The 15,794-nt window shown below is 41.3% G+C and overlaps 1 protein-coding gene across 6 annotated transcripts in view; it reads right to left on the reverse strand.

Moving 5' to 3' along the window:
- PHACTR2 (phosphatase and actin regulator 2) overlaps positions 1 to 15,794 on the reverse strand; it is a 249,617-nt gene that overhangs the window by 75,988 nt on the left and 157,835 nt on the right. For all 6 annotated transcript variants that reach the window (XM_070602773.1, XM_070602776.1, XM_070602778.1 and 3 more), the window contains exon 2: positions 15,338 to 15,505. In XM_070602773.1, the coding sequence (XP_070458874.1) occupies positions 15,338 to 15,505 (168 nt within the window). The remainder of the gene's footprint in view (positions 1 to 15,337; positions 15,506 to 15,794) is intronic.

Here is a 15,794-nt window from a genome sequence, read left to right on the forward strand (position 1 = left end):
CTGTTTGTTTTCCATTTCAAAGCATCAGAGGTCCTACCAAAACTCACCCAAGATAAAAGAGAGAACCTGAATGGTCCTATAGCTGTTAAAGAAATTGAATTTGCGGTTTAAAATCCTTTTTAGAAAAGAAACCTTCCGGCCCAGATTGTTTCACTGGTAAATTTTATCAAACATTTAAAGAAGAAACAGCACCAATTCTACACCATCTGTTCCAGGAATAGAAGAGGAGGGAACAGGCCTCAACTCGTTTTATGGGGCAAGCGTTATCCTGGTACCCAAACAAGACAGAGACAGTACAAGAAGATGAAACTACAGACCAATATTACGAATCTTCATGATAGTATCAAATAAAATCCAGTAAGATATAAAAGACATGCAAAATTGGTTCAATATTCAAAAATCTATCAGTTTACATGATCTTATATATAGAAAAGCCCAAAGAATCCATTGGAAAACTATTAGAAATAATCAACAACTACAGCAAAGCAGCAGGGTATAAAATCAACATATATTAATCAGTAGCATTTCTATACTCTAACAACGAACTAACAGAAAAAGAACTCAAGAACACAAACCCATTCACGGATCGCAACAAAAAGAATAAAATACCTTGGGGTAAATTTAACTAAGGAAGTGAAAGACCCATACAAAGAAAACTACAAGACTTTCCTGAAAGAAATTGATGATGACATAAAGAGATGGAAAGACATTCCATGCACATGGATTGGAAGAATAAACATAGTTAAAATGTCCATATTACCTAATCAATCTACGGATTCAACACAATCCCAATCAGAATCCCAATGACATTCTTTACAGAAATAGGACAAAGAATCCAAAAATTCATATGGGGCAACAAAAAACCCCAAATTGCTAAAGCAATCCTGAGAAAAAAGAACAAAAGCTGCAGGCATCACAATCCCTGACTTCAAAGCATACTACAAAGATACAGTAATCAAAACAGCATGGTACTGGTACAAAAACAGGTGCACAGATCAATGGAACAAAACTGAAAGCCCAGAAATAAAACCACACATCTATGGACAGCTAATCTGCAACAAAGGAGCTGAGGACATACAATGGAGAAAAGAAAGTCTCCTCAACAAATGGTGCTGGGAAAACTGGAAAGCCACATCTAAAAGAATGAAAATTGACCATTCTTTTTCACCATTCACAAAAATAAACTCAAAATGGATCAAAGACCTAAAGGTAAGACCTGAAAACATAAGGCTTCTAGAAGAAAATATAGGCAGTACATTCTTTGACATCAGTATCAAAAGGATCTTTTTGGACACCATATCTTCTCAGAGAAGGGAAACAATAGAAAGAACAAACAAATGGGACTTCATCAGACTAAAGAGCTTCTTCAAGGCAAGAGAAAACAGGATCGAAACAAAAAAACCCACCAATTGAGAAAAAAATATTTGCAAGTCATATATCTGACAAAGGGTTAATCTCCACCCAATATAAAGAACTCACACAATTCAACAACAAAAAATCAAACAAAGTGATCAAAAAATAGGCAGGGGACATGAACAGACATTTCTCCAAAGAAGATACACAGATGGCCAACAGGCACATGAAAAGATGCTCATCATCACTGATCATCAAGGAAATGCAAATCAAAACTACACTAAGATATCACCTTACACCTGTTAGAATGACAAAAATAACCAAAACAAAAAGAAACAAATGTTGGAGAGGTTGTGGAGAAAAAGGAACCCTCATACACTGCTGGTGGGAATGCAAACTGGTGTAGCCACTATGGAAAACAGTATAGAGAGTTCTCAAAAAATTAAAAATAGAAATACCATATGACCCAGCCATCCCACTACTGGGTATCTATCCAAAGAACTTGAAATCAGCAATTCCAAAAGTCCCATGCACCCTTATGTTCATTGCAGCATTATTTACAATAGCCAAGACATGGAACCAACCTAAGTGCCCATCAACTGATGATTAGATAAAGAAGATATGGTATACAGATACAATGGAATACTACTCAGCCATAAAAAAGGATAAAAGTGTCCTATTCACAGCAACATGGATGGACCTTGAGGGAATTATGTTAAGTGAAATAAGCCAGATAGAGAAGGACAATCTCTCTATGACTCCACTCACATGTGGAAGTTAAACATGTAGACAAAGAGAACAGATTAGTGGCTACCAGAGGAAAGGGGAGGTGGGGGCTGGGCACAAAGGGTGAAGTGGTGCACCTACAACACGACTGACAGACAATAATGTACAACTGAAATTTCACAAGGTTGTAAACTATCGTAATCTCAATAAAAAGTTTTAAAAAAAAACCTATCAGTGTAATCAATCATCATAACACTAAAGAAGAAAAACCATGTGATTATATCAATTGATGCAAAAAAAGCATTTGAGAAATTCAACACCTATTCAAATAAATACTCTCAGAAAATCAGGGGAAAAAAGGAACTTCAACCTGATAAAGCACATCTACAACAAACCTTCTGCTAACATCATACTTAATGAATGCCTTCCCTAGGAATGGGAACAAGGGGCCGGCCTGGTGGCGCAGCCATTAAGTGTGCAAGCTCCACTCTGGCAGCCCGGGGTTCGCCGATTCGGATCCCGGGTGCGGACATGGCACTGCTTGGCATGCCATGCTGTGGTAGGCGTCCCACATATAAAGTAGAGGAAGATGGGCACGGATGTTAGCTCAGGGCCAGTCTTCCTCAGTAAAAAGAGGAGGATTGGCAGACGTTAGCTCAGGGCTAGTCTTCCTCAAAAAAAAAAAGAAAAAGAATGAGAACAAGGCAAGGAATCCCGGCTCACCACTCCCATTGACTATCAGACCGGAAGTCCCAGCTAGTGCATAAAGGCCAGAAAAGAGAAAAAAGGCAGACAGATGGAAAGGAAGAAAGAAAACCATCCCTGTTCACAGATGACATAAACATCTACATAGAAAATCTGAAGGAATCGTCACTAGAACTATTAGAACTTACAAGCAAGTTTAGCAAAGTAGCACGAGACAATTGTCTCTCTATAAACTGGCAATGAACAATTGGAAAAAGAAATTTTAAAAAATACATAACATTTGAAATAGTTTTAAAAAAAGAAATACTTAGGACTAAACCTAATACTATTTTCTAAAAACTTCCAAAGACTAATGAAAGAAACAGAAGAGCTAATTAAATGGAGAGATATACTAATTCACAGATTAAAAGATTCAAAATAGTAAAGATATCAATTCTACCCAAACTGCAGTATACATTTAATGTAATTCGAATAAAAATCCCAGAAAATTTTCTGAATATAAACAAGCAGTTTCTAAAAATTCATCTGAAAAGGCAAAGAAAACAGATTACTGAAAACAATTTTTAAAATGAAGAATAAAGTTGGAGAAACCACAGCATGTAATTTTGAGACTTACAAAGCTACAGTAACGAACACTGTGATAGTAGTGAAGGAACAGACACACAGTTGAAGAGAACAGAATAATGAGCCCGAAACAGACCCACGCAAATATGGGTCTTAATATTCGATAAAGATCATCTGGCCAATTAATTTTTGATAAAGATGCAAAAGCAATTCAATGGAGAAAAGACAGTCTTTTCAATAAATGCTCTGGAAAGTTCTTACATGTGACACCAAAAGCAAGGTCCTAAAAGAAAGAAGTGATAAATTGTACTTCATAAAAATTCAGACTTTTGGTCTGCAAAAGACAACACGAAAGAATGAAAAGACAAGCCCCAGTCTGGCAGAAAATATCCTTAGTAACATGTTTGACAAAGGCATTGTATCCAGACGACAAAGTATTCTCAACACTCAATATTAAGAGAATAAAAAACCCAATAAAAATTTGTTGGAAGATCTGAACAGACGTTTACCAAAGAGGAGTATATAGAAGAAAAATATGCTTATTAATTTCCAAAGTGGTGCAAAGGCAATTTACTAGGGAAAGGATAGTCTTTTCAACAAATGTTATTGAAATAACTGGACATTTATATGCCAAAAAATGAATCTTAACCTAAACTTCACACTTCACATAAAAATTAACCCAAAATTGATCATAGATCCAGATGTACAACATAAATTATAAAATGTTTAGAAGAAAACAGAGGAGAAAATCTTTGCGACTTGGGGTTAGGCAAAGAGACTTAAGACATCACATGAAAAATATGATCTACAGAGAAAAAAATCGATAAATTGAACTTCATCAAAGTAAAAAATTTTTGCTCTGCAAAAGACATTGTTAAGAGAATAAGAAGGCAAGCTACAAACTGGGAGAAAATATTTGCAAATCACATATCTGACAAACAACTTGTGTCCAGAATATATAAAGAACTCTTAAAATTCAATAGTAAGAGAACAAATAATCCAATTAAAAAATAGGAAAACACTTGAACAGCAACTTTACCAAAGAGGAAACACGGATGGCAGATAAGTACGTGAAAAGAAGCAGAACATCAGTGGCCATTAGGGAAACGCAAATTAAAACCACGACAAAATACCACTACATACATCCTAGAAGGACTAAAATAAAAAATAATGACAGCACATTCATGTTCACAGAAGCACCATCCACAAGAGTCACGAGGTGGACGCACCCAAATGTCCACTGACAGACGAATGGACAAACAAAATGTGATATACACATACAACGGAATACCATGCAATCTTTAAAAGGAAGGAACTGCTGTCACACGCTTCAACATGAATGAACCTTGAGGACATTATGCTGAGTGAAATAAACCAGTCATAGCAGGGCAACTACTGTATGATTCCTCTTACATGAGGCATCTGAAGTGGAAGGGTGATTACCAGGCCTTAGGGAGCGGGGGGAAACGGGAGTTCTTTAATAGGTACAGAGTTTCAGTTCTGCAGGATGAAAGTTCTGGAGCTCTGCTCCACAACAATGTAAGTATACTTTACTCTACTGAACTGTACGTTTAAAAATGGTTAAGATGGTAAATTTTATGATATGTGGTTCCCACATAAGCCAACCACAGCTACTTCTAAGAAAATTCCAGGAGTCCACCATCAGAGTTGTCAGGGAGAATAAGAATAATTCCTGTGGACTACAGGCCCATTTGGACCATGGCCACAGCAGAAAGAGAGGCAAGGCAGGGAAGAGTTTTGGGAAAATCAAAAACTTATTTGTGTCTCCTGCAAGGGCTAAGGTTTGACAGAGCAGGCACCAACCAGGGCTGAGTGAAAAGCCTCATTCCTAGGGGCCCAGTTTGCGGGGGGAAGTTTACAGGAAACATTTCCAAGAGGGGCTGCCAGCCAACTATAGGCAGCCTTGAGACCCTGAGGTCTGGACTGTACAGAAGCCATGCCAGGGATCTCTCAGCTGACCTCTGCTTTTCTTCTGTGGAGAGGAGCCGCCAACAGGTGAGCAAGAAATACAAACCAGCCTTCACACTGAAAGGGAAGGTAAAACGAGTTGAGGAACATCTCCCTTTGCTCTGGTCTGGAAAAGGTGAAAGATCCCTAGAAGGAATGGAAAATTAACACAGTTAAGGAAGTTAAAAAGAGAAATGTTTTGAGGAAAAAAAGAGGAATCGAAACTACAGTTAAGAGATTGACAAGAAGAAAAAGGTGCCACAAATGAAAGGGGGAAAGCTGATGTGCTGTGTGGATCTGGAGGTGGGCACAGATAAGAGAGGCAGACGAGAAGAGTGGGCCACCAGAAACACCAACCAAGGAGCAAGGACAAGGGTCACAGCCTGGGAACTTTCCCCCTTTGTTAATTACTGCATCCCTTGTGCCTGGAACAGATCAGGGCTCATGGTAGGAGATCAGTGAACACCTGCTGTATGAAGGAGCAAGGAAGATTCTTCAGAGCCAGCAGGAAGAGGCAAACAGCGGTCCCTGAGCAGCTCTTACCGATGTGCGACCTGTGTGTCTCATCAGAAGGAATGCTGTCTTCTCATAATGCGTGTCTTAGGACATGAAGGAGGACACGACAAGACATCTCAAACCCTCCTCCACTGATTTTTTAAAATAGAAATAACTGTCTTCCCTCGAAGCGGTCAGTCAGCCCATCTAGTCAGAAGTCCTGAGTAGGAAAAAGAAAGGCATGGAAGGCTGGGTGTGGTTTCCTTCTCTTCTGGCTGAGGATCACGATACGCAGAAAGAGCGGATGAAGGAGGTGAACAGTCCTTTGCACTGAGGGTGTCAAGGACAAGGTCTGATTTTCTGGACCATACCCTTGGTGCAATAACGCTAGGCTGGTCAAGACACGGGGTCCATTCCATGAAAAAATAACGATATGCTGGGCGTAGACTGACTGAATTGGCCTGTTGAAGAAAACCTTAAAGTTGAATTAAGGAGGGAGGAAGCGGATGGCCCTGTGGCCGAGCGGTTGGGTTCGCGCACTCCGCTGCAGGCGGCTCAGTGTTTCGTTGGTTCGAGTCCTGGGAGTGGACATGGTACTGCTCATCAGGCCACGCTGGGGTGGCGTCCCACATGCCACAACTAGGGGAACCCACGGCGAAGAATGTACAGCTATGTGCTGGGGGGCTTTGGGGAGAAAAAGGAAAAAATAAAATCTTTCAAAAAATAAATAAATAAGTTATTTAAAAAAATAGGAGGGAGGAAAACACCCAGATAATAATATAAAATCAGGTATCGTGGAGGATAGCAGCCAGAACAGAAAAAACAGCAATGGAGGCCTCTGGTGCTTTCAGAGAAAACAGCAGCCAAGAAGTGTGGGCACAATCCAACTGGGTGCAGACAGAGGAGAAGAAGAAGAAGACATGAAGACTCGAGGTGTCAACACAAGAAAGTAACTCGTCGAGAGGTGGTGGGACAGGATTCCTGACAACTCAAAACAGACAGACCGGATACAAAGGGGAGATCTAACGTCCAGAGGGAGCACACCTAGGAGGGACCCTATCAGGAAGGCGGACGCCTGCAGGAAAACGCAGACCTGAGGGGGACACATGCTTGAGAATACTCAGAAGTGGGTACGTAGAAAACACACACAACATATTGTCACAAGGGGTAAAACAAATCACCTAGTTAGGAGGAGCTGGGTGATGTTTTTCTACATATAAGAGCATTAAATGAGCAGAAATGTAATATGGACTACCAATGGGGAACTTCCAATTCCTTAGACATTTACAAGATACTTAACTCCTACTGATAAATTCTTATCATTTTACTAACAAGATGAATTCCTACGCTGGACGTGATTCTAAATAGTAAAAATGTGGTTGGTAAAGTGCACTAATGAGAATTTTTGAGAAAGTCACTATGTTCTCTTAGCATTAAAAATAGCCAGGGTACCCACAGGCCACCCCGTGACTCCACGGGAGCAGGGGCCTTGTCAAGCTTGTTCATCACTGTGTCCCCAGTACGTGCCGCCTTGGGCCTTGTACTCAATAAAAACTAAGTGAATGATCTAGACAATTTATTATGCCCCCATGATGAGAAATTCTGAATTGAAAATAGATCAAGACCTTTAAGAAAAGACGGAAGGATCAGGATGTAACAATGCGACTAGTACACCTCTATCTCTCCATCTCTATCTATGTATTAGTGCCAGAGGACAGTTAGAAAAACTGGAGAGAATTTGCTTCAGGTCAATATAAAAGGACATTTTCCCAATAATCAGAGCTCAGAGTTAGGAGCTCAGGAAGAAGCTGGATGACTACATGGTGACAGGGGAAATTCTTGCCCTGGAGACAGAAATTGGTGACTGGTTAGGTCCTGTACGACCCTAAAATTCTCTATTTCAACTGGAAACTCAGAAAGCGTTTTACTGTAGTAACTATAGTAACAATAAATAGTGGTTGGCTGTATTTGGACGAGCCTTAATAGTACCAGGCTTCAGGTGTATTGCGGGCTAAAGTGAATTTTGTAAATTAACTTGGGAACATACTCGTCATTCCAAGGGATCTTAACAAAGCAGTACTGGGCACACCACTAGCATGGAAGTCAGGGATTGTGTGAAGACAGAAGCAACAACGCATTCTTAATTCAACTTAGAAAGGCAACCATTCTCTTTAAGACTTGATACTTGGATCCACCCCAAAACTGCCAACATACAAGGAATTCTCAACTTGGGCTCCATGAAGCTGGCTTTCTGACGGCCTGTCAGAATCTGGCTCTTGGATTTGAAGTTGAGCAAGGAAGCCATGACAGAATGTTCATATTGCAGTTAAGTCCCTTTCCTGGAGCCCCGCTCCTCTCCTCATAGAACTGTACAGAGTAAATGACCAGACTTGTTAGGAGCCAGCGTGCCGGCAACAGTCATCAAGATTCACAACCACAAAGTCCATGAATGTGAGGCATTTGAATTGTTAAAGCTCTGAAGGAACGGATACCGTAAAGACCGTAATGGGCGCCACGTACCGTGTGTGAACGCCATTGTTAGAGAGAAGGAAATTCACGCTCTCTCTAACTCAGGCGATCACTTAACAGGATTTCTGGGAGCTTTCCCTTCCCTCCTTCTCTTTGCTCAAATGCTGCCTTCCTGGGAAAGTTTCCCTGACCACCGTGTTTTAAACTGCTACTTCCTTCCCACATTCCCCATTCCTTGCTTTGTTTTTTTTCCTCTCACTATTTCCTATACTCTCTAACTTACTGGGTTTACTTTCTGCCTCCTACCTCTACTGGAATGCAAGCTCCGTGAAGGAAGACAGTTTTGTCTCTTTCGTTCCCTGCTGCATCGCTGGAATCTGTAACAGAGCCTGACATATAGTACATGTACATGCTCAACAAACACTTGAGGACAAATGAGTGCTAACAGATAAGCAAGGAGCCCTCTGTGGACTTGGATGTGTCGTGTGGCCTCCGGCTGGTTATGCAACGTGTCATGTGGCTGGTTCTTTCTGCTCAAAAAACTGGGCAAAGGAAGAACCTCCCTTCTCGTCCTTCAATATGTTGTGAGGGCAAATGATACAGGAAAGCATTTCCATCCTCTTAGTGGAACAAGACAAATAAAATCAAAATGATCCCACTTATTAATGCCACCAGACCAGTCCTTAACAAATACCATCCTGGGTGAATCCTCTAACTTTCCCATGCTTTCTAGATACAGAAAATAAACCCAAGTAGTAACATTATGCCTCTATGGTCACAGAGAATAGTATCTTTAATAAGACCAAACATAATTGTGATCCTTGCCAACCATTTTTCCAAGTGTACACTGCTGAAACCAGGCCAGTCAAGTAGAACCAAAATAACTCTTCAGATCAAATCCTTCTTACAGCAAAAACTGCAGTATATGAAGCAAACCTATATATTAGGGTCACCTTCCAATGATCAATCCTTACTGATCTGGATATGAAGTTATCTTTCAGAGATGCAACATAGTGAAGTGGTCAAAAGTACTGGCTATGCGCCATAGTGCTTGGGTTCAAATGCTGTCTGTGCCTCCTATCAGGTGTGTTTCCTCAGGCAAGTCATCAGACTTTTCTGGCCTTAGTGTCCTTATGAGTAAAACTGGGAAAACAGTACCACTTAAACCACATCACCTTTGATGATTAAATAAGTTAATGAGAATAAAGCTCTTGGCGCAGGACCCGGCACATAATAACATTCAATAAAAATAGCCATTGTTATTAGTACGGAATGCAGAGTACCTTCAGTAAATTAAAGTTTTTACCAGATGACTCTCTACAAGCTACTCTTATTCCTAGAATGCTGATAACTTGCAACAATGTTATCTAAAAATCTAGGCAGGCATTCCTTCCCAGTTACTAACAAAACAAATAAAAGTCACAATTTTAATGAAGATAAGTTGTCTTGATTTTCTTTATTTAGGAGTATAAGTCACTTTTAAAATAAGGGCAAAGGATAGGAAAGAGAAATTCTCCCTAATTGTTTTATCAGCTTCTTAATAGTTGTACATGGCTGAAACCGTGAGTACAGATGTTTTTGGTTAGTATTTTAACTCAGTCTTTCCCTTTTCCATTATGATTTTTCAATCTCCAATTTCTTTTATAAAGTCCTAAAGTACCGAGTGCTGTATTTCCAGTCACAGGGGATATTCAATAAATAAGCAATTCAAGGCACATTTAAGAGTACATACCAGAGACAAATTATTAAAAAAGCACCTGAAGTGGGCAGAGACTAGTGAGATAGTCTCTCTGCCCCTGAATACCTTATGTAGTGAATGAGGAGCAAACACACAAACTAGAAAAGAAGTCAAAATATACATGTCATAACAGGAGTACAAGCAAAGGAGGGGAGGCTCCTGCTCAGCTGATACAGAACCAGGGTCAAGAATATCTTAAGGAAAGAAGAGATATCTTATGATCCTTGCATGACTGGTAGTGTCTCACCAGGTGTAGCTGTGGGAAGAAGACGCTCAGAGGAAGCAGGAAGAGGAAGAAGAAAGGCCTGCGGACAAGCAGGCTTGGAGCATGCTCAGTGAGCGACCCTGTGCGACAGAAGTCCAAGGTATGCGACTAACAAAGATAAGACAGGAAAGGTCAGTTGGGGTCACACTGAGGAGAGCTGGAGTCAGGAACTCATTTAGGAAACAATGTGAAGTCAGTCACACTTTGTGAACAAGAAGCAACAAGATCAAGTTCCACCTGAGGAAGATTTCCTCGTGATGGTATCCACAATGATCTGGAAGGGAGAAGGTACAGAGGGGTGCTCTGTCCACCTACTTCCTCAAATCCTCAAGGACCCCTGCTCTCTCCAGCCACCCAGCTTTTGGGCTGTGCCACTCTAGCAGCAGGAGCTCCAGCGCCTGAGGTTTGGGGTCTGAGGAGGCCAAACCCACCCCGTGTTCCACTTCATACAGCGAGTTTCCGTCCTGAATCCTTCGGTAACTTCTGTGCTGGTTCCCAGCAATATTCCCCGTTCCTTACAAAAAGGGTGAGGGCCCTGTTTGAGTCTTTCTGATCAGTAACGAATGTCCTGACTCCTCAGGCCTGCCTGGATTTCCAAATCTCCTCACCTGGAGGCCCTGTTATTCTGCCCTACTGGGTGGAACACACATCACTGTGGTGTGAAATACCCACTGCTTGATTTGCCTGGCCTGAGACTTGGAACGTTATCTCGGTTCCTCTGGGGTTCCTCACCACCCGTGCCACCCTGAACCTTCTCTGTCAGCCTCCCCAGCTCAGTCAGGTTCTCCTCGTAGGGAGGCTCATGGCCAGAGCCCAGCCTCTCCCGGCTTTCTCTAGCATTCTCTAGCTTTCTATTGCTAGTACAGCTAATACCTAAGTATAGCAAAGAGGGTACCTGCAAATACTGAGACACAGACTGATGAGGACCAGACAATGGGGACAGAGAGGAAAGGTTGATGCTAGAGACCTGCACTAGGAGGAAAAAAATGAAAGGTTTTAGGAACTAACAGAATGTAGAAGATGGTAACAGGCAAGAAAGAGTCAAAGAACAACACAGTTCAAAGTCTGGAGGCCAAAGAAAGCCATGTTTGCAATAGCAAGAACATCTGGGGTCGACCGGGGATTTGTTTTGGTTTGGAACGTATGCGTACATAGGACCAGTCCCTCTTCCCTCACTCTTCGTGCTCACTCATGGCGTCTATCAGTACCTCACCTCTTTACAACGAACACTTCATGACAGCAGGAACCTTGGCTGCTTACTGGCTGCAGATCCCCGGCTCTAGAACAATGCCTGGCATGACCATGCGTTCCCTGTAGACACACAGACCATCCGAATGAATCTGGAGTAACAGGCAGTCCTCAGGCAGTGCTGCCCTTCGGAGGCTCAGGCAGACGTGCTTGGGCCTGGTGTCTGGGTCTGAGGATGTGGGTACGGAGAAGAGAGGATGTGATGCGGAAGGGCGCGTTCAGAGAAAGGGAAGGGCTGAGACATGGAGCAAACCTCCCTCAAAGGTTTAGGGAGATGAGAAGGGGAAGAGAGAAAGAAGGTCAAAAAACCAAGATAACGACCCCTTCTGTAAATCAAGGAAGGACCTATCAGTAACGGCAAACGCTGTAGAGGGTGAAATGGACGAAAATGAGAGAGTAACTAGGGTTCACGATGAGGAGGTTTGGCGTGGCCTCAGCGTGGTGCTGGATGCAGGCGCGGACCGCAATGGGAAAGGAACGAGCGGGGAGGGAACGTGGAGGCAGCAGGCCCAGGCTGGGCGTTCAAGACGTTTGGTCTAGATGCTAACAGACTATGCACGAGTTAGAGGAACAGCTGTGTAGATACGGTATTTGTTTGTATTCTGAGCTTAGGAGAGATGAACGCACATTTAAAGATCCAGAAGGAGAAAGCTCAGCCACCACCTCTTGTCCTCCAGAAGAACAAGACGACATGATTATGGAGGAAAAAAGGTGTAAATGACATTTTGAGTTCTAAAGACAAGGAAAGAAGAGAATCCTGAGCTTGGTAGGACCCAGGGAGGCCCTCACTGAGGAGATAAAAAGTGAAGAGGCACCTGGGAAAGGAAACGGAAAAGAGGACTCCTCTGCCCGAGAACCAAGCAGCCTATGGCCCCGTCTCAACAGAGCTCAAGACACAAGTAACTTTCTGCTTTAAAACAAGGCCAGAGAACGTGAAGCGAGGGCACAGGCCCTGAGTGTCCTACAGACAAGATGGCCTTCCAAAATACAGTTGACTCAAGACCAGGTTGAGGACAGGAGCCTTGTGAACTCCCACCACCATTGTAAACGTGTGATTACAACGGCATTATCATATAGCATTAATAAATCAGCGTTGCATCCCATCTACGACCAATTAAAAGTTCCTACAACAGAAACCCAGACCAGGAAAAACAGTATTAATCACTGTGGAGTGGAACACGGAAAGATTCACATCCACGTGACTCTGACGCCAGGAGTTTAAGAGAAGGAAAAATAGAGAAGAGTTAGTTTTCTTGGAAGGAATTCAACTTCTTTCATATCCCAAGATACTGTGGGTCTTGCCTAAGGCGTACCTTATAGTTTGCCAGACTGTACAAGGCCTTGGTCACATTTGGACAGCTGGATTTCCCCATTTCTGAGCTAATTTACTAAAGAAGAAAACACCTTTCTCTTGGTTATTTCCACTGCACCAGTTTTCCTCTGGATGTGACATCTTTCCTCAATGTGAAAACAAACGTGATCTACCATTCTGTAGTTTCCTCTATTTTAGGCTTCACCGAGGCATTCTACAAAACTCAGTAGAAATTTAAGCCTTAAAATAAACATACATAGAAGGTAACAATAAAATACTTTATAATGGGACACGACAACATTTTACGAAATTCAAGTAAAATATTACTAATAATTTGGGTTTAAAAAGAAATCAGGCAAGTAAATGCAGCAGATGAATTCACAAGGAACTGTTAACACATCTGATTGGCTTGTTTTTATTCTATTATGTCACAATTTTGATGCCAAAAAAAACCCCAATGAGGCATCTAATAATTTCTTCAGGTTTTTAATGTGGTTTCGTAGTTTTTAGGAACTAGGAATACAGTATCCTCAAATAACCTCTTGGAGCTCAACGTACATAAAATCCTGTGTGAACTCGGAAAGGAAATAGAGAATGCAAACACGGTCAGGCTATCCTCAATAAATATGGGGTAACATAAAATAACCCCTGATGCGGCGTAAAGTGACTTTTCTTAAATATTTAGAGTTGGTGGAAATGTTACAGCCTCTGCGCCATTAAAATGATTAAAAAGGAGTGACAAGGAAAGATGAAGGGAAGGCTCTTTGTAGCTTTCTTTTCTGCTTTAGGGAGAGAGAAGTCAGCAGCCAGATTCAGGTAGAGAACAAGAGAGACAACTGAAGAGACTTCACGCTCTCTTCTCAACATCTTCCTACATCTTCCTACGGCTACTGGCTGGAGCCCTCCTCCCTTCCTGGGCAGCCACGGTAACCTGAAGAACCAGATCTCCTACTGCTCAGGGAAACGTGCGAGAGAGTCACTTCAGAAGGCCAGTGTGGTTCCACTCACAGCTCAAGAACAAGGGACAGGGGCCCAGCCAGGGGTGGAAGGAGTGAAGGACCCACAACAGAATCTGGAACTGAAAACACATTAGAATTCAACTCATTCAACTCTGATCTGACTTGCTCAAGGTCACAGGGCGCCTTGGTGGCAAGACACTACCAGAACCCAGGTGTCCTCAAGCAGCATAGCACTCTTTCCACCACGTCCCACTGCCTCCTAATCCAAGAAGCCCACTGGGGACTAAAGAGGATTGAATAATCAAGCTATCATTGTTTGCCCCTAAGCCAAGTCTCTATTCTTTTTCTATCTTTTTATTACGGAAATTTTCCAATATCTACAAGTAGAGAGATGGGAATAATCAACCCCATGTACCCATTACCCAGTTTAAACACTTAACAACTCATGGCCAATCTTCTTTCATCTATGCTCACCCATCCTCTAGGATTATAACAAAACCAATCCCAAATACAGTAACATTAGTCCTTTTTAAATATTAAATGCTCAAAGAAATTACATAGCTGCAAATGCATCAGAGACAATTTTCTTCAGGGAGTTTGGTGTCCCTGTTCCATATCCTTGTGCTATGTGGGGCATTTTCTATTTTATTTCACAGCTCTTATCCCAGCAACGACCAGTAAGATACGCTCTTACCCTGTACACACTGACGATAGCAGACTGTGGCGCACTGAGAAATTGTGACAGAGGGATCGTTTTGGACAATAAGCTTGGAGAAAGCTGAACTTATGTTAAGAGAGAAACACCTTTCTATCTTAAACAAAACACCACTAATACTGGACATCTGTTTAAACTGGGTTCGATTCCAGCCTGAGATTTAAAGTCAGCTTCCTCCATGAGTCCATACGAAAGGCACTAAATAATGTAATTCTTAAGGTTTACCAAATCCGCAGAATAAAATAACAATAAGAATTTTCACACCAATAGGATTATGACCCCCCAGCCCAGGACAGAGACCATTTATTTGTCCTAAGGACATGACGGAAATTTAAAATTAAACAATAAGTATAGTAACACTTTTCATTTATATAGATATTTAAATTTTTCCCACAGAACAAATACATTCAAAGAAGACATTAAAAATTGTTTTAAATTAACAAATAGGATTGTGCTGGTAGAACTAAGTAGATAGATAACAGAGAGTATGTACGTGTGTATGTATGTGTATAAATGGATACTAAGCAAATAACATTTTCACTTCTGATTTTCCATTTCACCTCCCCCTCCCTACACGTCCATTTTTTATATGAATTTTACACATATATATTTAAAAACAAGAATAAACTGGAAAGCCAAAGTGAGTAGGAAAAGAAGGCAAGTCAGAACTCTAAGTTCTTCCATCCTTAAATGAAATAATTTCATTTCAAATATGGATTAATTTTTTCTGGGGAAAAAAAACCCTGCAAGACACAATTTTATACCTTTTGAAAAATTTAACAACTTATCTTCTCTTCTAACAAAGTTATGATATTCATACCTGCTGAGGTTTCTCTAAATTTGTCACTGGTCTTCTTTTTCCTCCATTTCCAAGGCTTAAAGATTTTACCGATGGTGGAGAGTTTCCCCTTTCTCTTGAAGGGAGGTGTCTGGGAACCTGCTGTTGGGCCATCTGAGTTTGCTATAGAAGCTTTGTCCAGTCCATCAACTGTATAAAGAAAAATAAAGTCAGAGCAAAGCTGCAATCAAAGTTTGAAACAACATCACCTATTTCTTCCTGCACTGTTAACAGAACACATGCCCATTTTAATTGGAATCTCACATAACACTTATTTTGCCCCATTTCCCAGTTGGTAGAACTCCCCTGATATCAATCAGTAAATCCATCAATAAGAAATTATAATGTCCTTAGCTAATCATTTTGGAGAAACAGAAGAGAAGCAAGAAATTGAAATAATGAGTAGGGCCAGACAAATAAGGATCTGTGAAACACGGCG

Source organism: Equus przewalskii, chromosome 32 (genome assembly GCF_037783145.1).
Source record: "Equus przewalskii isolate Varuska chromosome 32, EquPr2, whole genome shotgun sequence".
Lineage (NCBI taxonomy): Eukaryota > Metazoa > Chordata > Mammalia > Perissodactyla > Equidae > Equus > Equus przewalskii.